Below are 22951 nucleotides of genomic sequence, written 5' to 3'. Positions count from 1 at the left end.
GGGTCAGAAGTTTACATACACTCGATTAGTATTTGGTAGGATTGCCTTTAAATTGGTTAACTTGGGTCAAATGTTACAGGTAGCCTTCCACAACCTCCCCACAATAAGCTGGGTGAATTTTGGCCCATTCCTCCAGACAGAGCTGGTGTAACTGAGTCAGTTTTGTAGGCCTCCTTGCTCGCACATACCTTTTCAGTTCTGCCCACAAAATGTCTATAGGTTTGAGGGCAGGGCTGTGTGATGGCCACTCCAATGCCTTAACTCTGTTGTCCTTAAGCCATTTTGCCACAACTCTGGAAGTATGCTTGGGGTCATTGTCCATTTGGACCAAGCTTTAACTTCCTGGCTGATGTCTTGTGATGTTGCTTTCAATATATCCACATCATTTTCTTTCCTCGTGATGCCATCTATTTTGTGATGTGCACCAGTCCCTCCTGCAGTAAAGCACTCCCATTACATGATACTGCCACCCCCGTGCTTCACAGTTGGGATGGTATTCTTCAGCTTGCAAGCCTCCCCCCTTTTCTTCCAAACATAATGATAGTCATTATGGCCAAACAGTTCTATTTATGTTTCATCAGACCATTTCTCCAATAAGTACAATCTTTGTCTCCATGTGCAGTTGCAAACCGTAGTCTGTCTTTTTTTAATGGTGGTTTTGGAGCAGTGGCTTCTTCCTTGCTGAGTGGCCTTTCAGGTTATGTTGATATAGGACTTGTTTTACTGTGGATATAGATACTTTTGTACCTGTTTCCTCCTCACAAGGTCCTTTGCTGTTGTTCTGGGATTGATTTGCACTTTTCACACCAAAGTACATTCATCTCTAGGAGACAGAACGAGTCTCTTTCCTGAGCAGTATGACAGCTTCGTGGTCCCATGGTGTTTATTCTTGCGTACTATTGTTTGTACAGATCAACGTGGTACCTTGAGGCGTTTGGAAACCACTCCCAAGGATGAACCAGACTTGTGGAGGTCTACAATTGTTTTCTGAGGTCTTGGCTGATTTCTTTTGATTTTCCCATGATGTCAAGCAAAGAAGCACTGAGTTTGAAGGTAGGCCTTGAAATACATCCACAGGTACACCTCCAATTGACTCAAATTACGTCAATTAGCCTATCAGAAGCTTCTAAAGCCATGCCATTTTCTAGAATTTTCCAAGCTGTTTAAAGGCAGTCAATTTAGTGTATGTCAACTTCTGACCCACAGAATTTGTGATACAGTGAAATAATCTCTGTAAACAATTGTTAGAAAAATGACTTGTGTGTCATGCAAAGTAGATGTCCTAACCGACTTGCCAAAACTATAGTTTGTTAACAAGATTTGTGGCGTGGTTGAAAAATGAGTTTTAATTACTCCAACCTAAGTGTATGTAAACTTCCGACCTCAACTGTATGTACATGCCTTTAAAAACTAAGAGAAGGACCTCAATGTAAATCAGATATAATGCATGTAGTATGCAATAGTTACTTTAAATATATAAATGAAGTTTAATTTTAAGTTCACATGAAACTAGTTTTTTGTCCTTTGTTCCCCAGCTGTGTGTCAAACATGTTATTTCTCTTTTCTCTTATGGTTTCATTAGGTTTCATTAGGTTGTGTGGATGAGAATGGAGGTGACAAGATTTGATCATATATATACAATGAATTTGTATGAATGGTTGAAAACTGACCCACTGGAATTGTGATACAGTGAAATATATGTTAAATAATCTGTCTAAACAATTGGTGGGAAAATTACTTGTGTCATGCAATGTAGATGTCCTAACCGACTTGTCAAAACTATAGTTTGTTAGCGGTTAAAAAACAAGTTAATGACTCCAACCTAAGTGTATGTAAACTTCTGACTTCAACTGTAGGTCAACACCCCCCATGCTGGCATTGTAGTCCTTCACAGAATCAGGAATGGGGACATTCTCCTTTTTCACCCTCCTTGAGACATGGTTGCTATTGAATGCCTTATGCTGTGTGGGTGAGCATGGTTACTTCCCTAGTTTCACAAAAAGCAGCTTGTTCGTCCTGATACAACATATGGTCCCCCTCTCCGCTGTCTTTGTCATGTTGTTTACCTTGGTCCTGGGGAAACTGATTATGTTAGGACGAATGGTGCCATAGGCCCCTATTTTCTTTTTAAGAGGTCTATGAAAAGTGGATGTAGAACCATCAGATGGGGTGATTGTCATAGCAGTGGGGGGGTGAAGACCTTGACCGGGGGCGCTTGCTGGGGAGGGGTGGCTCCCAAACGTCATCATCCAAATCCTCTGCGGTGAATTAAATTAAGGGATATATTGTTGTAAGACACACAGAATTACAGTTGACTAAATTTACAAAAAGTAAAAACACCAAGCCTTAACTTTATCTGTACAGTGTCTCATAGGTGTGAAACACACACAATGCAAACAATAACACTTTGGAGACAAAGGCAGAGGTGAGAACCACAAGTAAACATGGCCATGAGAAGGAACATGGCCACAAGGAGGAAATTTAGGAATTATATTACATTGAAATTACTTGTTACATAGGCCGAGGTAAACTAAATACATAGTAAAATTAGTTGTATAAAAGTTATTAAAATAATTTACTTACAGATCTAAAAGTGGATCCAATCCTTCTAGAAAACTATCATCTTTGGCCGAGTCTAAATCTCATTGTCCAAATCGCTCCCCCGATCCGAGTCCGACCAAAGCTTCTATGCCGGTATGCTTATTCAAAGCTGCCTCCTTTTTAGCTCCCTGTTCAATATTCTTCGTTTTTACACCCCCCCGAGAAGCCATCTTTTATGCTAAAGTGTTGAAATTAAAGCGATTCATCGGTTTACAATCGAATGTGGCGTACTCAGTGCGTCTCGTCCCTGAGCCAGGTAGCAATAGATCGCATTAAGCATCAAATATTCTAGGCCTTGCTTTGTCCCACCCAGGTCAACTGCATATCCCTGGAAGCTCATCTCGCTGGCTACAAGACCGTCAAGGTGCCATAGTAGTCAATCCCATGTAATGGATGCCTTCAGCGTGTAAAACGGACAACGTCATATTTTTGATGCGCAAAGATAGTCACTCAGTGGACATTTGATGTTGCCATTTAGTCATACACCATCAGATAACATTGGCAATATGCTATATTTGTTCCTACCAACCTACGGATTAATTTGATACCACCCATGTATCTTTAGCGCAAACACAAACCAAATCGAAGCTTACTTTGTAAGATGACAAGCATTTCGCTACACTCGCATTAACATTGCTACCCATGTGTATGTGACCAATAAAATTTGATGTTTACGGTTTGGTGAAAAAAAAAAGTGTAAAATAAAGCATTTGGACTCTTGGGGCTGGTGGTCAATAACGGTAGGTCACCTGTGGAGTGTGGTCTTTCTGTGGAGTCCCGGCTTTCGGTGTGTATCAACGTATTCCGTGTTTTATTTCCTTTATGCTACACAACGCTAACCGGAATCTATGTAGCAGTCATCTTGAATTGTCATCACCTCGGCATGCAATTATATTTTCGTATGCCCATATATGGTAGTAAGCAACACCAAAGATTAAGGCACAGATCAATAGTCAAGATACTCAGCTTTCCACAGACACCCTGCTTTTGCAGATAGGGGCTACTGTTCTCATACCAGACTGAATTTAATTTAAAATCTAATAGAGTCCCCAAATATGGGGACTTTACATTTATGTGGTTAAACACATTGCACAGAGTGAGTCCGTGCAACTTATTATGTGACTTAAGCTAATTTTTACACCTGAATTTATTTAGGCTTCCCATAACAAAGGGGCTGAACACTTATTGACACAAGACATTTAAGCTCCTTTTTTTTTTTCTTTTTTTAATTTAAAAACATTCCACTTCAACATTATGGTATTGTGTGTAGACCAGTGACAAAAAAATAAGTCTATTTAATCAATTGTAAATTTAGGCTGTAACACAACAAAAAATGTGGAAAAAGTAAAGGGGTGTAAATATTTTCTGAAGGCACTGTATGTGAGCTGTTGGCCAGATCGCACATGACAATACCAGAGCGGGCACATTCTATATACATTTTTTTGTGACAAAACCATCAGTAGAGTGAAAATGCGATAGAAACCCATTTAACCAGTTTTGTTTTGGTACATGGGAATTTAAAAGCAAAATATATTTTTACGTGCACTACGTCATCACGCACATCCTTTTATCCACAACAAGTCAATTAGAATGTAACATCTCTGGTGGGAAAAAATGCATATTGTTTTTATGCGTATTTTAGTATATTCACATGAAAATGTCACCAATTGGAAACCTAGCTATTGACTGACAGAGAAACACTGCCCCTCTGTATATAGCCTTGTTATTGTATTGTGTTACTTTAGTAAGTATTTTCTTAACTCCATTTCTTGAACTGCAATTGTTGGTTAATTAAGGGCTTGAAAGTAAGCAGGCAAGCTTCAATGCCATACAACTCTCCTTCCGTGGCCTCCAATTGCTCTTAAATACAAGTAAAACTAAATCCATGCTCTTCAACCAATCGCTACCTGCACCTACCCGCCTGTCCAACATCACTACTCTGGACGGCTCTGACTTAGAATACGTGGACAACTACAAATACTTAGGTGTCTGGTTAGACTGTAAACTCTCCTTCCAGACCCATATCAAACATCTCCAATCCAAAGTTAAATCTAGAATTGGCTTCCTATTTCGCAACAAAGCATCCTTCACTCATGCTGCCAAACATACCCTTGTAAAACTGACCATCCTACCAATCCTCGACTTTGGCGATGTCATTTACAAAATAGCCTCCAATACCCTACTCAACAAATTGGATGCAGTCTATCACAGTGCAATCTGTTTTGTCACCAAAGCCCCATATACTACCCACCATTGCGACCTGTACGCTCTCGTTGGCTGGCCCTCGCTTCATACTCGTCGCCAAACCCACTGGCTCCATGTCATCTACAAGACCCTGCTAGGTAAAGTCCCCCCTTATCTCAGCTCGCTGGTCACCATAGCATCTCCCACCTGTAGCACACGCTCCAGCAGGTATATCTCTCTGGTCACCCCCAAAACCAATTCTTTCTTTGGCCGCCTCTCCTTCCAGTTCTCTGCTGCCAGTGACTGGAATGAACTGCAAAAATCTCTGAAACTGGAAACACTTATCTCCCTCACTAGCTTTAAGCACCAACTGTCAGAGCATCTTACAGATTACTGCACCTGTACATAGCCCACCTATAATTTAGCCCAAACAACTACCTATTTCCCAAATGTATTTAATTTATTTATTTTGCTCCTTTGCACCCCATTATTTTTATGTCTACTTTGCACATTCTTCCATTGCAAAACTACCATTCCAGTGTTTTACTTGCTATATTGTATTTACTTTGCCACCATGGCCTTTTTTGCCTTTACCTCCCTTCTCACCTCATTTGCTCACATTGTATATAGACTTGTTTATACTGTATTATTGACTGTATGTTTGTTTTACTCCATGTGTAACTCTGTGCCGTTGTATCTGTCGAACTGCTTTGCTTTATCTTGGCCAGGTCGCAATTGTAAATGAGAACTTGTTCTCAACTTGCCTACCTGGTTAAATAAAGGTGAAATAAAATAAAAATAAATAAAATTTCATATTTTGAAATTGCACCCTGTGTATCGTACCATTTTAACTCTCAACAGTAAGTTGAGACCACGACTGAGTTAACCCCCCCCATATAAAAAACCAAAGTGTAAGGCCTATGACTTGTTAATCTGGCCCTGGATAAGTGATCAGTATGGTTGGTGCCGATAATTTTCGGTTTATCGTCCCAGCTCTACTCCGAACACACATGCAAAACCCCTGTTCACAATGAAAAGTCTTTATTTAGTTTTACATGGAAACCCCTGGACATACATATTTGATGAGTGATATCTCTCGCTCTTACAGACTTACTTTTCATATTTTTGTTATCAATAAAAATCTGTTTTGTGGTGATAGTTATAGCAATAGCTTATATATAAAACAACCTTCAATTCATGCATTTTTATTATATTGATTTACATTAGAAAGAAACACTCAGGGTGACATTTGACAACATAAAACAAAATCTGTGCTGATGTCTAAACAAGCTGTATCACTTCAAAAACACTCACATCATCCACTGTATTTAAAAAATGCTTGGAATGCAACAGATGTATGAATTTAACCCATGTTAATTGTTGCTGCCCTCTTATGGACATCATACAATGCAAGGCTTTGAAATAAAGCTATTAGGAGTAATACAGCCTCAACACTACAGACATTAAAACCCCTTAGGGATCGTTTCATGAGTTGTGAATTCTTTTAATCAGAATTTCTCTGGGTCTACTCTTCCTTTTTCATAACCACCGCTTAAGCTTAAGGGCGGCAGATAGCCTCGAGGTTGAAGCATTGGGTCAGTAATCGAAAGAATAACAAAAAACCTGTTGCTGTGCCCTTAAGGCATTTCCATTACACACTTGTGTGTAACAGGACAAATATACCCCCCCCCAAATTACTATTATGCGACAGTTTACTTCATGTGTTAATGTCTCTTTTTGCTACACACGTCTTTACAGTATATCCCTGTCTCACCACAGCGAGGAATAGTTAAACTGAACTCTTAGTAAATACCTCATGTGGGTTTGGGCAGGGTTATAGACAATGAACTCGTTGTAGAGGAGGGAGTAGCCGCCACCTGCACCCACCCCAGTCTTCATTCCAGGCCCCATTGGGATTGTCACTCCACTCCTGAGAGAACCACAGAACAGGGCAAGAGAGAGAGCGAGGAGAGAATAGTGAACAATGGAAGACTCAAGCGAGTCATATACAACATGTAAGATGGAAATCTTGATTCAGGTTCAAGTAAAACTATTAGAAATGTCTGTTTTTTATTACTCATCTGTGTTAGAGTAAACCAACCAACCAACCAACCAACCAACCAACCAACCAACCAACCAACCAAACATTTACAGTGAGTGAAAGGGAGAGAAACTCACAATTTGACAGCGTTCCTGGGGTCTGGGCTTGTCTGTCCAAGGCCCTTGGTGCTGTGTTTCCCTGCAGGTAGTTTGGCAGCCTCATAGTCAGCTGCTAACAGCTCGTTACTGTCACCAAGGGCAACCTGTTACCAAGACAACGAATAAACAGAGGACTTGTTACCAAGGGAGTACACACATCATATTGCATCACACAGGGATACACATACATACATACATACACACACACATACATATATATATATTTTTTTTACATGCATGTAAATTGTAATGTTTTTTCCGTTATGTGTTGGATCCCAGTAAGACTAGCTGTCGCCATCGGCTAATGGGATCCTAATAAATCAACTGAATAATAGCAGGTGTATGGAAACAAATGCTTCATATGGATGAGATCATTTCCAGAAGGGTTATTCTCAAATTGGAAACGCATTTGTGTAGAGGGAAAAATAGAACTACAAATCTCACACCTCGCTCAACAGTAGGAGTCCAGTTTTGTTGCGTTGATTGGCAAAGCAGTAGTTGGCACTTTTCGATGACATGTCAGCAAAGTAAATACCTTTCCCAAACTAGGAGAAAGAAACAATTGTCATCGCCCTGTTATGCAGCAGGTGAACATGTGCCATTTCATTTCAGTCATATTCTCGCTCACAGTCTCTCACTCACACAATCTCACCATGTATCCAGTGACAGGAGCCTCTGGAGGGGCCACTCTGAGGCCCTGGCTGAGGATTCCAACCCAGTTAGACAGACGAGAGCCATGCCACAGCATCGTCCTAAGGGAGACACACACAATAACAATGCAGAACACACCCCGAAGGAGAAGCATTCACCACGGGTACCATCTTTATTTTCAAATCCCTTTTAAAGTGGCATTGAACAGCCTGTGTCAGCAGACAATAAAACATTAGGTACCTGTTGTGTAGTTTTGAGAGGAAGCCATTCTTCTCCCCCTCCCTGTCCACAGAGAAGATGTCCAGAACAGTCATGGTGAAGTCAGAGTGAGTGGGTGCATGGGTTGTCTGAAGATATCTCTCAATCACCTTCAGAGAGAGAACAACAATTGAGCAGTGGAAGGAAGAGACACCCTACCTGATCAATATATGCAGGCTTTTGTTCCAACCCAGCTGTAACAGACCTCTAAACTACACATGAACATACTTTGAGTAAACTCAACCAAAGCACAGGTGCTCACCTGATACTCTTGGCTACAAGAGGACAGTGGCTGTAGCTGGCACTGGAGGGCGTTGTACTGTCTGTCCAAAGGATGCTCATCACCATAGGCACTGGACTGGACCATCTTCACTGCTATCTGGATGTCACTCAGTGCCTGGAGATAGACAACACACTGTCAAACAGGCTGCAGACGGCGTGATTCCATACCAAACCAACATCCAGCAATTTCAATTTGTAAGAACATGTTATTGAATGGTAGGATCTGCAGGTAATAGAAAATATAGTACTCAAATAAGTCATGCTCACTTCTAATAAAGCAATTTTTTCCTTCAGCTCCTCTTCTGAGCGGATTATTGGGGGAGTTCGCAACCTGGGAAAAATATAATAAAATAGTTATTTACCATGAATGGACACATGCCAGTGGATAGAGCAGCTTGAAATACAGAACATTCATTACTGACCCAAAGTCATGGGGGATGCGTGTGTAGAACTGGTTGCATGCCTCCAGTAGCTCCTGGCTGCTTCCCTTTCTCTTCACACACTCCTCAATCTTCTTCAGTGCTGAGTAACCTGCACGGATCTGCTCTGTTGTAAGCTTGCCTACAGAGGAAAACAACCGCAATGAAAAGTTACAAAAACAATGTCACATTTACTTTGTCAGTTACACATACTCACCGAGAGGAGCTTTTCGGGTGTCAAACTTCATCTCCAGCACACATTCCTCCATGGCCTTGATGTCACAGATCAGTTCGAGAAGGGACTGGACCTTCACATCCAGCTTGGAGGGCTTTTTCTGGGACAGTGATGCAAGCAGGGGCTGGGGCTCTTCCTGGAAAAGAAAAGGAGGAACACTGGTTAGGCACAGATTCACCTGCCTAAAGCTGGAGAACAGTGGACCATTAAGGTCAGAGGGGTGGGAGAGAAGATATGGAATGGAGAATTAATGAATGCAGAGCAGGGAGATATGTTGAGGATTTCACACTTGTGTGTATAAGGTAGTTTGAGAAATTGTTAGATTACTTGTTAGATATTACTGCACGGTCGGAACTAGAAGCACAAGCATTTCGCTACACTCACATTAACATCTGTTAACCATGTGTATGTGACCAATAACATTTGATTTGATTGAGAGATAAAACATTGACGATATGAGGAAAGTGATTTATTCCTTACCTTTCCATTGGTACTGTAGTCCATAAACACCATGTCATATTTTCCTGCCACTTTCTCAAAGTCTGTTCGGTGTGCCCACTCGTTCTTGGTCTTTTCCAGAAACCTACACCAAAAACACAAATTTATACATTATCCTCTTAGCAATATTCACTTAGTTCAAAAATGTAGCTTTTTTCCCCAATCATTCATACACCCAATATCACTCAACTCCGATCATATACACCCAATATCACTCAACTCCCATCATATACACCCAATATCACTCAACTCCCATCATATACACACACACACAACACCCCTAGCACACTCACTTTTTTTTGAAGAGATCTTTGGCTTGAAGAAGATCTCCACCACAGGAAACTAGATTGTTCTGTCCAACCTTACCAACTAAATAGAGATGGCACCATGTGTTAGAAAACACTACTTCCCAATATCACAAAACATTTGGGAAAACAAAGACATGAACCCACCTCGTCCCCATCTAAACCACACGCTGTAGGCCTTAACACTGTCATCCTGAAGTAGCTGGATCAGGAAAAATTTGTTGTTGTTGAACTGAAGATTTGTCTGTGAAACAACAAGCAAAACATCTCCCTTACAAATCATTTAGCAAATACACTTATGTAGTTATTACTATGTCGTTGTGTTTTTACCTGGTTTAACATGACATCATATACGTCATTTCCTTCACTGTAGACATGGGCCTGTGAGGAAAAGAGAGGGTTTAGAATTGGTGAGAAGGGAAGTCTGGAATACCCAACACTAGGCAACAGTGACTAGAGACTGGTTTCAATTATGGACTGTTTTGGCATAGAGAAACTACGTCACTACGTCACGCCTACATCACTACTCTACCCGCTTGAATATTTATATTTATTTATTTCACCTTTATTTAACCAGGTAGGCAAGTTGAGAACAAGTTCTCATTTACAATTGCGACCTGGCCAAGATAAAGCAAAGCAGTTTGACACATACAACGACACATAGTTACACATGGAATAAACAAACATACAGTCAATAATACAGTATAAACAAGTCTATATACGATGTGAGCAAATGAGGTGAAATAAGGGAGGTAAAGGCAAAAAAAGGCAATGGTGGCAAAGTAAACACAATATAGCAAGTAAAACACTGGAATTGTAGATTTGCTGTGGAAGAATATGCAAAGTAGAAATAAAAATAATGGGGTGCAAAGGAGCAAAATAAAGAAATAAAATACAATAAATACAGTAGGGAAAGAGGTAGTTGTTTGGGCTAAATTATAGGTGGGCTATGTACAGGTGCAGTAATCTGTGAGCTGCTCTGACAGCTGGTGCTTAAAGCTAGTGAGAGAGATAAGTGTTTCCAGTTTCAGAGATTTTTGTAGTTCCAGTCATTGGCAGCAGAGAACTGGAAGGAGAGGCGGCCAAAGAAATAATTGGTTTTGGGGGTGACCAGAGAGATATACCTGCTGGAGCGCGTGCTACAGGTGGGTGATGCTATTGTGACCAGCGAGCTGAGATAAGGGGGGACTTTACCTAGCAGGGTCTTGTAGATGACCTGGAGCCAGTGGGTTTGGCGACGAGTATGAAGCGAGGGCCAGCCAACGAGAGTGTACAGGTCGCAATGGTGGGTAGTATATGGGGCGTTGGTGACAAAACAGAAGGCACTGTGATAGACTGCATCCAATTTGTTGAGTATGGTATTGGAGGCTATTTTGTAAATGACATCGCCGAAGTCGAGGATTGGTAGGATGGTCAGTTTTACAAGGGTATGTTTGGCAGCATGAGTGAAGGATGCTTTGTTGCGAAATAGGAAGCCAATTCTAGATTTAACTTTGGATTGGAGATGTTTGATGTGGGTCTGGAAGGAGAGTTTACAGTCTAACCAGACACCTAGGTATTTGTAGTTGTCCACATATTCTAAGTCAGAGCCGTTCAGAGTAGTGATGTTGGACAGGCGGGCAGGTGCAGGCAGCGATCGGTTGACGAGCATGCATTTAGTTTTACTTGTATTTAAGAGCAATTGGAGACCACGGAAGGAGAGTTGTATGGCATTGAAGCTAAAATACAAATTAGAAGCTAGCCAGATGGAGATCAATGGAGATTATTTTTAATGAGTGCATTTCGCAAGTGGCTAGTTTGCAACAACTACCTTCACTAAAACACTGCAATGATTTAGCCTGCAAACTTTGGTTTTGAATCACGCCATTCTGACATGTCTGCCTCGCTATTTGTTGGAATAGTCGTCTGTCTGAGAAGGACCCGCCCGGAACATTTTTTTCCCGTATTGAAAGTGTCCCATCATTGAAACCAGACCCTAGTCAATTTTTCTAGATTTTGTGCATACTGCATACATGGTAGATTGTGTCAGAGGCATGTGACTAAAACACTTTCAAACAGAAACACCACATTGAGAACTGTGACCAAAGCTTGTCTTAGAAAAGCTCACAGATGCCGTGGTTTTGTCACCTAGACGAGGGGTGAGCATAACATTTCAGTTGCCAGTCTAAAAGAAATCCTAGTATACTGTACCTTGCCAGCTTTGGCTTTGCATTCTGAATCAACTGGAGCCTTTCCTTTCATGACCACAGTCTTCACAATCTCTGCAAAATATAAACAGCACCGTTAATACACAACACATCAAAAAGACATCTGACATTAACCACAATTATTAAGAGAACATGAACACATTACAAAGAGCCATCAGTATACAGTAATTGACACAACCCCTTACATTACTGTATCACACATGAACAAAAATAGATGTCCATGTCCTAAAACAATGGGTATTTATAGCATTGAAAGCACTTTAGACAACACATTTAAATTATAAAAATGGAAGGAAATGCTAGAACCTTTGCTCTCTGTTTCATCCATGGGCATCACTTTACTTTTCTTCTGGCTCCTTCCCTCACCCCGCTTCTTCTTGGCGATTGGCTGCTCCTCCATTTCCTCCACTTTAATCTGGACTGGACTCGCATCTTGTTGGGTTAAATCCACTGCATCTCCTCCATGTAAACTCTCTACAGGGGGATAGCATGTGTTGGTTTGTTGTAGGTAACACACATACATAGACACATGTAATATCCACATTGACAACTAACCTGGTTTCAGTGTGTGAGAGCGTATTTTCCTCTTGTACTTGGTTACTGTGTTGACCTGGACCATCTTCTTCAAGTCTACATCATATGTTGCTCCAGAGCCAAACGTCAGTGAGACCGTGGCGTCTCCAGAGCTGAGGGCTGAGTCTAGCTGGGCACATGCTGATGGTGGGTATGGCTCCCACTGACCCTCATCCCCCTTCCACTGCCACACTGAGGAGAGAACAGTCACCGAGATATTAATAGAACAACGCAACAGATGCTGTAGACTAGACATACACGTTTTTACATAGCTATGTTTCAGTCAAACAGAGAGCTATACAGCTTTATAGACAATCAATGTCACAACAGACTTTGAGTCAAGCAAACTTTTCAACAAGTTTTTAAAAAAGCAGAATAGTCATCAGCTCCTGTCAGTACTTTGTTAGTGGCTAATTAACGTTAGGTAAGCAAAATTACACACAATCGAAGCGTAGCTAGCTAGCCGGCTAACAACAAAGCTAGCGTTAGCCTGCCACCAAGCACTAACCTGTCTTGGACGGAGACACTGCATTTGCTGATGCTACACCTTGAGATGTGTTCCTGGAGCTTCTTGTGCGTTTCATGTTGTACAATTTTTATGTTACTTGCCAAATAAGAACGTTTTTTGTATCTAAGAACACTAAAGTATTTAGGCAGATGCAGACTAGAAAGTGATTAACGCGGGAAATCACCCAACCAGCTAGCGCCTCTGTTGAGATATGCTGTGAATTAGCTCGGCAATGAAGGTTCCGCCTTAGCGGTTGCCTAGGCGGAAGTATTTGGTAAACGTACACGTGATCGCTTCGCATGTTGTGTCAGCCAGGTAGCCAATAGCTAGCTATTTAGTATAGTTACTATTCCATGTAGACATTTGGGATTGTTAAAACGAAGATATGGCTTTTCGAGCTTATGGTGCGCGTGTCCTTTATCAAAGGGTGGTTGCTGTGAGGGTAATGTACAGAGTATGTCTTGTTTTTGCTCTTCTCGCCCTGTCATTGATCCACTCTCTTAAATGTGGCCTTTTCTTCTATGTTACATCCTTATTTTTTTGTGACCTTAAAGTCTAATTGAAGACTGACCATCCTTATTCATAGAGGTTGGGAATAATAATATTGAGGATGTTAGTGTCAGTTATGTCTCGAATAATTTCTCTTTACCCACAGGCACTAAGTGCAGAAGTGCATCCCCAATCCCATGCAGACTTCCTAAAAGGTGCTCCCCACAGGAAACACCCAGGGGTGACAAATCTGAAGACACTGCGCCTGCCAGATGAACTCCAGAAAGCAGCACAAGCTATCATTCATGGTAGAGGAGATTTGACATCCATATCTCAATAGTGTTACTTCTTGCCATGTTATTTATTTAGAGTAATAAAATATCACGAGACAGTGTTACCATTTAGTGACAGTGTTAATCTATTACCATTTAGAGACAGTGTTATTCTAGTCTTTTATCCTCCCAACTTGCAGGCACAGAAGTGAGTGGGTTGGTTGACAAAGCACGCAGTCTCACCAACTTCCTGTGGAGCAGGAAAAGAGCACCTGAGGATGTAACACTAAGGGAAAGAGCCATGGCCCTGGAGAAGAATCTGTGGGAGAAGACAAAAGAGAAGGGTGGAGGTGACAGACTTAATACAAATGGATGTTAAAAGAAAGAGAGGGGGAGAGATTGGCGATATGGAATGTTGGGAGTGACGGAAAGGTGAACTGGATGAACAATTTCCAGGGAAGTGTCTTGCTCAATTGGACACAAGATGGAGAACATGTGGTAATGTGAAATTAACGTCTGTTTTTATTTAAGATGTAGATCTTCAACTGCTGAAGACCCAAATCACAAAGAAAGTGCTCTCCGATCTCAGGAAGATAACATACCACTGGTCCCCTATGAGGTAGCTATGTGTGTTTTCCTCAACTATGTACATCTCTGCATGGTAAGCTTAAAGTAGCATGTAAATTAATCTTTCTGTCTCACTCTGCTCTTCTGTCTCTGTCCTAGGTATGATGAAGAGTTGGGTGTGGTGTACATGGTTGCTAAGCTGGCAGGTGGCTACGCTGCAGTGAAAAGAGTTCTAAATGAAGTAAAGTAACCAGTCTTACCACATACCAACATGCTTTATATACAGTTTGATCCCTCTTGCCACCAGTGGGACCTTTCACTTTTTTTTCATCACTCTTTCCAGATAAAGAAAAGAGATCCCTCCTTCTCCCCTCATTCTCTCCTGGACTTTGGTTCAGGATTAGGAACAGCTGTCTGGTGAGGATCAGAACAATAACATATTTTCAGTTGTCTGTCTGTGTAGTGAGACTTCACATTTAAGATTCTCCTTCCTTTTTTCCCAGGGCATCACACTCATTTTGGGGTGATACGTTGAAGGAGATGGTGTGTGTTGACAATTCTGGGGCAATGAACACTATAGCAGATCGCCTTCTCAGAGGTACAGTATGCACCTCCAGTCATTCATGTCAATGTACAGGGAGCGAGACAGAGAATTACATAATCATTATGCTGTTCTTTGTTGAGCAGGCAGCAGTGAAAAAGATGAGCCTGTCATCAAACAAGTATACTTCCGTCAGTTCCTTCCTGTCTCCCCTAAGGTTAGTCTAGTTACCTTCAATGTGTCTAGTTATGTGCAAGACTAACAATGTGATGGCATTAGTGATGATGCTGTGTTATACTTTCAGGTGCAATTTGATCTGGTGGTGGGGGCCTTTTCTCTGTCGGAATTGGCCAGTCAAAAGGAGAGGGAAGATGCCATACTCACTTTGTGGAGAAAGAGCAGCTCTTATCTGGTTGGTAAAAATGTTCCCTCAAACCCCATCTATTGTATAATAAGTCATATTACCTTGAATCACCCCAACCTCATTTCTTTGAACTCTGCTTTTGTTGTAGGTGCTGTTAGAAAATGGGACCAAAGAGGGCCACCAGATACTTATGGATGCCAGAGACATACTACTTAAGGTTTCACTCTCTCAAACATATACTATAGTCAATTGCTTTTAATATCTAAATACATGAGTCATTGAAAGTATAATGATGCCTTTATTACTCTAATCCCAGAAACAAGAAAGAGCAGCCCATGATCCTAGAAGACCATCTGTGTTCGCCCCAGTATGTTATTATACATTATTATACATGAACCACCTTATAATACATTGTCTCATTCGCCAGTTTATTTCACCCATGTGTTTTTTTTGTCTGCTTTCTTTTGAGTGTCCTCATGAATCACCTTGTCCCAAGCTGTTCCAACTGCCCTTAGTACCCTGCAACTTCTCTCAAGCCTACAGCCCACTCCCTTTACCTGGGGTAAGAGATCATTCTGAAGGATCTGACTGTATTTTCTGGTTGTTGGCATACTTGACCATGTGTCAACAATGGTGTCAACAATGAATGCAAGATAATCTTGCCTGTCCTATTCTTAGTCCTGTTATTTCTTTCACAGGCTCCAGACCGACAGACCGAGAGGTTCAGCTACCTGGTTCTGTCAAGAACAGAATGGGCAGGTGGAGAGGGGCTGGACTGGGCCAGGCTCACAGCACCAGTGCTGCGCAGGCCGAGACACGTTCACTGTCAGGTCTGCTGCTCTAGTGGAGAGATTAAACGGGTTGTGGTGACAGCCCATCGACATGGCAGGTACGTTGAATCCTCCAACTATCATCATTACACTTCCACTGTCCAAGTTAAACTGCATACATGACTGATTGTATCTTTTCCACACAGAGACGTATATCGCTGTGCCCGGAGTAGTGATTGGGGAGATCAACTGCCAATCATTCAGCCAGAGGATGACTCAAGTAATTTAGACTGACCAGTCAGTGCCATTTTGAATTAACGAGATAGAAACACCCTCCAAGGTCATTCTTCCTGGTGCTGTGAAATCAACTGTTAGACTGATCAAAAACAGGTTGACATCATCAGGCTGAGGATAACTGGCATGACATGAAACACCAACATTTGATTAAAGCGCAACTCTCCTTCTAAAAGGGTATGTGGTGAAGATTGTTAATGTGAACATTGTTCAGTATATAACTGTCAAGGACACGGCAATAAAAGTGTATGATTTGTTAAATCCTGTGTTTAAGTGAATAAGTGCCAAACACATTCATCATACTTTGGTCAGAACCCCACCCTCCGCTCACCACGGTCCATAAATTGCATGTTGTTTCCTGTAATGGGGAATAACATATTTATATTGTAAATAAAAGTTCATAAACAGTGAAGTTCAAGTGCTCAAATCATGTTACTCATTACATTCTGAGGTCACAAACCTCTAGGCTGAGAATGCAATATTGGCTAACGTGTAGAAGATTTTATATATGTACATAATCGTTTCTTGCAGTGGACACTGGACACTTTTTTTTTGAAAGACAGGGTCCATCTCATATTTATTCAGGGAAAAAAGCTCACATCAGTGAAGTTCTCTCACGTTACAAAATCTAATCTCATTCAGTCTCTTGACATCTCCTGTTTCACATCTAGCTCCCAACAATCTCCTTCAGGGCAGAGCTCAGGTCTGGGTACTGGTACTGAAAGCCTGACTCCAGAGTCCTCTTGGGTTCTACTTTCTGACCCTGGGTTAGCACTATGGCTCTCTCTGAACCCATTAGGGCATCAATGACAAATCCAGGCACAGGGAAGACAGTGGGTCTCCTCAGAACCCGGCCCAGCTCTTTGGTGAACTCGTAATTGGTGTTCAGTGCTGGGGCGACACCGTTAAACACTTGAGGGACAGCAGAGGAGGGGGTGTCGGGAGAGGGCACCAGGGCATGAGCGATGATTCCAGCCAGGTCAGAGACATGGATCCAGGGGAATGGTTGTCTGCCAGACCCCAACGTGCCTCCAAGGCCTAGCCAGAAAGGAGTCATCATCTGCTTCATGGCCCCACCATCACGGCCCAGTACTACCCCTGTTGGAGGAAGGCAGTAGAGCAGGGGTATCAGTGGTGAAATCACAAAAGACTGCCATCTCATTCAATGGACCGTATTCATATTAACATTGTCCAGTTGTATCTAACACACACACACTCTGATAATAAATGTATAGTACTCACCTGGTCTGATTACTACTTGTCTGGTATTCTGTGCAATGTTTTCAGGAAGACGCCCCGCCCACTCCCATTCCTTCACCAGTCTTGACAGGAGGTCAAATGGCGTCCACTCACTGTCTTCTGTGTACTGAGCTGTTAGACTGGGTTTATAACATGCTGTGGGGAAGAGACAAAAACAAACCAACAATTGTGGTAAAAATATTGTAATATTGTTTGTGACTATCTAAGGATGCTTTAAGTGCCACTGAAACTTTATGCAAGGAACCTAGGATACTTACCTACACCTGTGACAAGGACCCAAGCATGAGGGGGACTGGGGGACCCAGCAATTGCTTGAGACAGAATTGTGGTTGTGTCAACCCGACTGGAGAACAGATCCTTCCTATAACCCTCATTCCACCTGTACCAACATGGAGGAGGGAGAACCAATGGGGGGGTGGGGTTGAGAGGGACAAACATAAAAAGAAAAGAGAGAGAGAGGCAAAGAGTGGTATGGAAAGAGTCCAGTCCATGATGGATATTAACCTGTATTTAAAAGTTTTCATCAAACTGTCCCCTTTTCTTTTTATGTCAGATAGGGCCTCAGATCCTCAAGTTCTACAGTTGCACCAGAGAGCATATTGACTCGCTACATCATCACTTTGTATGGCAAATACACCGCCCTCGACCGCAAAGCACTACAGAGGGTGGTGCAGACGGCCCAGGACATCACTGGGGCCGAGCTCCCTGAAATCCAGGACCTCTTTATCAGGTGGTGTCAGAGGAAAGCACAAAAAAATTGCCGAAGACTGTTCACTCTGCTACCATCCGGCAAATGGTTCCGGAGCATCGGCTCTCGGACCAACAGGCTCAAAGACAGCTTCTACCCCCAAGCCACAAGACAGCTAAATAGCCATAAGACTGCTAATCAGTTAATTAAATGGTTAGAAGGACTCTACGTTGACCCTATCTTGCAATGACTATGCACAGTCACAAGAATATATATACGCACCGACACAACACACTCATCATATGCAGCTGCTACTCTGTTCTTTATTCTTACTCTTATTATTATCTATCCTGATACCTAATCACTTTATCCTGCCTTTATTTACATATCTACCTCAAATCCCTCTTACCCCTGCACATTGATCTACTATTCATACTCTCTGTATACATCTTCATGGTTGTGTATTCTATTCCTCATGTATTTTACTCTGTATAGTTGGGAATGGCTAGTAAGCAAGCATTTCACGTCAGTCTACAACAGTTGCATTTGCCACATGTGACAAATAAAATCTGATGTTCCAGCACCATCCTCAGACAATTGCTTTCATTTTTGGAAAAGGCTTAAAATGAGGGCTCCATTGCTCACCATCGCAGTGGGTTCATAAGATTCTCCCCAGACAGATTGACAGCAGCCTCACATGGTGGGAGGCCACCAGACTCCAATTCACCCTGCAAACAGGGCATGAGATAGCTTTTTAATTATTGTTTATTAGATGACACCATGTGTTATGTTTGGGTGTCAACCTGAAAGATTCCAATATATAATAACTTCAATAATAAATGCCATTTAGCAGATGCTTTTCTCCAAAGTGACTTATAGTCATTCGTGCATACAAAGATCACTTATGGTTGCTAATATGAAGAATGGTTACTCTGTAGGAGTCAGGAATACTTGTATTATAATACTAAAGGAAAATGAATTACAATTATTTCAGTGCGTGTTCTGCCCATGACAGTGCTATAAAATTAGGTCATAATCATACCCATGTGATCTTTCCCAGACCTGGCTGTCGAGATATTATTGTGACTTCATGACCTTTGTTCTTGAGTAAACAAGTCAGCTCTCTTCCCACAAACCCAGATCCTCCTCCTGATGAAAATAAAAGGCAGAGAGAATATTACAATATTACAAGCCAGGATAAGTACAAGATTGATTATATCAGTGGTTCTCAAACGTCTCCTTGGGGACCCCTAGATGTTTCACAATTTTGTTGTAGCCCTGAAGTAGCTCACCTAATTCACTTAGTCAAGGGCTTGATAATTAGTTGACAAGTTCAATCAGGTATGCTAACTCTGGAATAGATCAAATACATGGAACAGGTTTGACAACCACAAGATTAGATTAGGGAAGCTGCTGTTACTAATTGGTATTTTATTTTTCACAGTCCAAAACATAGACGATGCTAGAAATTTGGAGGAGAACATAAATTAAAACTCTGAACCTGTATTAACAACCAGCAATTACTCTAGGCATAAGAATCTTAGCTCACCAAACAATACAGATAAGTGTTCAAAGAAACGTCATATTAACGCGCATGCGCCCTTTGCTCAATTACAAAACAAGGTAGCTAGCTATATTTACAAGGGTTTTCAAATGTGAACGAAATGTCCTTAGCAAAACTGACGCGGTTCCTCTACAGTTACCGCACACATGACATGAACCTGGAACCACAGAATGCATGTTCGATAACGATTTCTATAACTAGCTAATAGTGTACGTTCAATGTAACAAACACTCAGTTACAAGTAGCCAAGTAACGTTACGCTATTGAAGATCAGTGGTAACGTTAGGTCATCATTGTAACTGACTTGCCTAGTTAAATAAAAATGTCTGATTTATACATACCTATTAACACTCTCATAACACACAATTTCCAGTTCCAGGGTTGGAATTCTGCTTTCCTGTGTTGATTTTGCACAGTACACTAACTCAAATTGGCACGGCGCTGCAGGTAGCCTAGTGTTTAGAGCGTTGATCTTGTAACCGGAAGTTCGAATTCCCGAGCTGACAAGGTTAAAATCTGTTGTTCTGCCCCTGAACAAGGCAGTTAACCCCTGAGTTAACCCCTGTTCCTATACCGCCATTGAAAACAAGAATTTGTTATTTAACTGACTTGCCTAGTTAAATGAAGTTAAAATATATGTTTTTAAGTGTACGCAGAATAATTTGTCCAACGGTGTCCAGTAGATATGTCACATGCCATACTGAACAGAGCCTTCCTCCATTTTTGTGAGGTAAGGAAAATAACTTGCTGTCCTTTCAATCCAATTATACAATCACTATCTTGTATTACGCTTACAAGCGGATATGTTTTTAAAAAACGCAATGTGTTTCCAGCAACACTTTCAACTAAATGGCAATAATGTTAGACATAGGCATGTTTCGAAAATATGGATATACCAGATCAGTCATCAGCCAGTTATTGGTTTGTCAGTTAATTGGCCTTTATAAATCAATATCAGATTAATGGAACAAATGTTTGTTATGATAACATAATAGTTTGACCCCAAATGTTTGATTTGGACTGAACCGGTACTCTTTTTATGTGCCGGTATTGTTTTACATTAAGGTTCAGGAGCTCCATAAAACTTTTGAGCTAATGCTCTTAAAGAGACACATGAGCTCAAGCATCCGGTGAGTTCCTGCCCAAGTCAAGCACTGCACACGGGTCAATTATTTCCTCTGAGAAAGTGTGACTTGTTGTATTCTCAGATATCCAGATAGAAGGGGAAAATTATAGCGAACCATGACAATTTCTATATTACATCTTGTCAAACTCGGGAATGATCTTTCGCGGTTTAAAGTGTTCAGCGTTGATTCGTTCCACGCGGAACTGAAACAAAGACATGTCTTAGGGGGAGATACCACACCCGGAAGCAACATGCGTGTTTCTCACAACAACACGTGGTTTGTAAAACATATAAATCCGCCCCCAGTCCCCTCAATCAGTCTTTCTCACCTACTGCGGTCGGAGGAGAAGTGGACATCAGCACATGTGGACGATTTCGCCATGAACTACCAATTGATTAATTTTGACAGTAAGTTAGTTATTTTTTACAACAATTTTTTATTAGGTAATATTTGACTCAAGTTTTGGGTTATTTGCTTGCAATTGGCTTGTAAGTCATTTTGGTGGCAAACTTGCTAGGCTAGCTTTAGGCCTGCCTAATATATCTTGATACATTTTAGTTTTATCCTATTTAAGTTTTAAAAAATTGGTACGCTTAACCGACCATTCAAAGGCCTTGGCTACGGTAACCAAGTATTTTCTTAATGTTTTACCTGCCGGAAGAATTGGGCTTAACTATTTAAATGTATTTTTTAACCACGAATTCGAATGCCGTAGGCCCTTATATAGACAGTAAGCAGATGTTGGGCATGTACTGTACAGCCGCTAGCCAGATATCTCTAAACGTAATTATTATTTTTTTTTTTGGGGGGGGGGGGTCCGAGGACTAGCCATTTTGCTTGCTACCTGGGTCATTATTACATCGCTAACGTTATTTACCTGTGACCACTTGCAAATGTTGTATCGTCAAACTCAAAATGATGATTTGCATGTGAGTCCGTGTTTCAGCTGAACCTCGTGATTATAATTTCACTGCACTGACTGGGTTGACGATGTCAACATTTAACACTTCTGACAATGACTATTAGGTAACTGATTTTTGTTTTTACGTCACTTTAGAGATTCTAAGCTCAATCCTTGCTGTGCCGGAAAATCGGGTAACTAAGTTTTTCTGCTCCTGAATCCAGCCTTTCAGTAACCTTACTTACTATGATGAGTTTGTTGCATGATCCGTGTTTCACCTGAATCCTAGTGATTATACACATGCGCTGAGTAAATTCAGGAGTTGTTGTAGAATCTCTTCATTCCGTGTTGTACTAATGGTTTCCCATCTGTCCATGTCTAGGTAATGTGAACTGCCATTGTAGGACTGATCACCGCTTCCATTCAACCTCTGGATCTTCAGATCTGTAATCTAGTTTGGGGTCAATTTTATGTACATCTAATGACTATGTATGTACTCTACAGTTTCTAACCAGATGCGTTTTGTCTGCGGCACTATCGAACTGGTTCAAAATTGTACAAAATGTTACTTTTGGTTCAAAGTGTTCAATAAATGCAGTGAATGTTAACTGTTTATCATTTATGGAATGTCATTGGCAGATGTAACTGTTAATACATCCTTTACTTCAGCTGTTGCCTGCAAAGACATAAAGGCTAGGTATATGTTCTCTTATCCGGGGGAAAGGGATACCTAGTATAAGTTCTGCAACAATGCGTTACACTGAAATGTGTAATTTGCCTTTAGCCAAATCCCCCTGAATCAGGTGCAATGGTCTACGCTACAGGTGGAATAATGCCTTTTAAAGTCACTCAACTGTATGCCTACGTTCATCTAGCAGACACGGACAAGTGGTTAAGAAATGTATAACTACGTGGTCCTAGGTATTTGTATTTAAGTAGGCACGTGGGTTAATTAAATGTACAATGACTGCTTAACCCGGACGACGCAGGACCAATTGGGACTCGATCACGGCTTGTGATAAAGTAGTGTTGACTAGAGCGATGCAGTGCCTTAGACTGCCTGGCCACTCGGGAGCAAATGTGACTGCAAATTAGAAGTATGCTTGCTTTATATTCTCTAAAGGCATGTAATGTGATCTTAGTGGTGAATAATTGGCTGATTTGACTAGTTGTGTGTTGGCCTTACGCTTCGAA

The 22951-nt window shown here is 41.3% G+C and overlaps 3 protein-coding genes and 1 long non-coding RNA gene across 8 annotated transcripts; 2 read left to right on the top strand and 2 right to left on the bottom strand.

Moving 5' to 3' along the window:
• Positions 1–5809: 5809 nt before the first annotated feature.
• On the bottom strand, positions 5810–13166 carry parp2 (poly (ADP-ribose) polymerase 2). The gene is made up of 17 exons (XM_046320813.1): positions 12921–13166; positions 12395–12604; positions 12146–12313; positions 11823–11893; positions 9963–10013; positions 9780–9876; positions 9621–9696; positions 9310–9412; positions 8812–8965; positions 8598–8736; positions 8443–8506; positions 8156–8290; positions 7876–8003; positions 7637–7736; positions 7431–7529; positions 6964–7088; positions 5810–6715 (listed from the first exon to the last, which is right to left on the bottom strand). The coding sequence occupies exons 1-17, from the start codon at positions 12994–12996 to the stop codon at positions 6556–6558; spliced, it is 1956 nt and encodes a 651-aa protein (XP_046176769.1). The 5' UTR covers positions 12997–13166; the 3' UTR covers positions 5810–6555.
• An 11-nt stretch (positions 13167–13177) lies between these two features.
• Positions 13178–16478, top strand: mettl17 (methyltransferase like 17). Of its 4 annotated transcripts, XM_046320817.1 has the most exons (14): positions 13179–13374; positions 13576–13717; positions 13882–14031; positions 14213–14300; positions 14408–14489; positions 14592–14665; positions 14752–14846; positions 14936–15006; positions 15094–15201; positions 15302–15370; positions 15470–15520; positions 15623–15715; positions 15852–16042; positions 16130–16478. In XM_046320817.1, the coding sequence occupies exons 1-14, from the start codon at positions 13306–13308 to the stop codon at positions 16215–16217; spliced, it is 1371 nt and encodes a 456-aa protein (XP_046176773.1). In that variant the 5' UTR covers positions 13179–13305; the 3' UTR covers positions 16218–16478. The 4 variants fall into 4 exon arrangements, with proteins under 4 accessions (XP_046176772.1, XP_046176771.1, XP_046176770.1 ...); XM_046320816.1 differs by having other exon boundaries at positions 13178–13362; positions 15470–15715; XM_046320815.1 differs by having other exon boundaries at positions 13178–13374; positions 14219–14300; positions 15470–15715.
• Positions 15432–20449, bottom strand: sdr39u1 (short chain dehydrogenase/reductase family 39U, member 1). The gene is made up of 6 exons (XM_046320818.1): positions 20071–20449; positions 19208–19314; positions 18811–18893; positions 17735–17856; positions 17460–17612; positions 15432–17315 (listed from the first exon to the last, which is right to left on the bottom strand). Exons 1-6 carry the CDS (start codon positions 20084–20086, stop codon positions 16885–16887), a joined length of 912 nt encoding a protein of 303 aa, XP_046176774.1. The 5' UTR covers positions 20087–20449; the 3' UTR covers positions 15432–16884.
• On the top strand, positions 20441–22370 carry LOC124009234. Of its 2 annotated transcripts, XR_006834256.1 has the most exons (4): positions 20441–20459; positions 21162–21263; positions 21914–21951; positions 22140–22370. It is a non-coding gene; the product is annotated as an uncharacterized LOC124009234 (long non-coding RNA). The 2 variants fall into 2 exon arrangements; XR_006834255.1 differs by lacking the exon at positions 20441–20459 and having other exon boundaries at positions 21143–21263.
• Positions 22371–22951: the final 581 nt, after the last annotated feature.

The sequence above is a fragment of the Oncorhynchus gorbuscha genome, linkage group LG22 (assembly GCF_021184085.1).
Source record: "Oncorhynchus gorbuscha isolate QuinsamMale2020 ecotype Even-year linkage group LG22, OgorEven_v1.0, whole genome shotgun sequence".
In the NCBI taxonomy this organism is placed as follows: Eukaryota; Metazoa; Chordata; class Actinopteri; order Salmoniformes; family Salmonidae; genus Oncorhynchus; species Oncorhynchus gorbuscha.
The sequence above is the reverse complement of the archived record's forward strand: the minus strand, read 5'-3'. Positions and strand labels throughout refer to the sequence as shown.

What these genes read in the sequence shown, in the direction of transcription:
- mettl17 (XM_046320814.1), top strand. Translation starts at nt 13,306, where the DNA reads ATGGCTTTTCGAGCTTATGGTGCGCGTGTCCTTTATCAAAGGGTGGTT. An exon ending in GACAAAAGAGAAGGGTGGAG is followed by an intron (nt 14,032 to 14,212) that starts GTGACAGACTTA and finishes TTTTTATTTAAG; the next exon opens with ATGTAGATCTTCAACTGCTG. An exon ending in ACAGCCCATCGACATGGCAG is followed by an intron (nt 16,043 to 16,129) that starts GTACGTTGAATC and finishes TTTTCCACACAG; the next exon opens with AGACGTATATCGCTGTGCCC.
- parp2 (XM_046320813.1), bottom strand. Translation starts at nt 12,996, where the DNA reads ATGAAACGCACAAGAAGCTCCAGGAACACATCTCAAGGTGTAGCATCA. An exon ending in GTGGTTTAGATGGGGACGAG is followed by an intron (nt 9,697 to 9,779) that starts GTGGGTTCATGT and finishes ATCTCTATTTAG; the next exon opens with TTGGTAAGGTTGGACAGAAC. An exon ending in CACCCGAAAAGCTCCTCTCG is followed by an intron (nt 8,737 to 8,811) that starts GTGAGTATGTGT and finishes TTTCCTCTGTAG; the next exon opens with GCAAGCTTACAACAGAGCAG.
- sdr39u1 (XM_046320818.1), bottom strand. An exon ending in GTCTGGGAAAGATCACATGG is followed by an intron (nt 18,894 to 19,207) that starts GTATGATTATGA and finishes CCCTGTTTGCAG; the next exon opens with GGTGAATTGGAGTCTGGTGG. An exon ending in GGTCCTTGTCACAGGTGTAG is followed by an intron (nt 17,613 to 17,734) that starts GTAAGTATCCTA and finishes TCTTCCCCACAG; the next exon opens with CATGTTATAAACCCAGTCTA.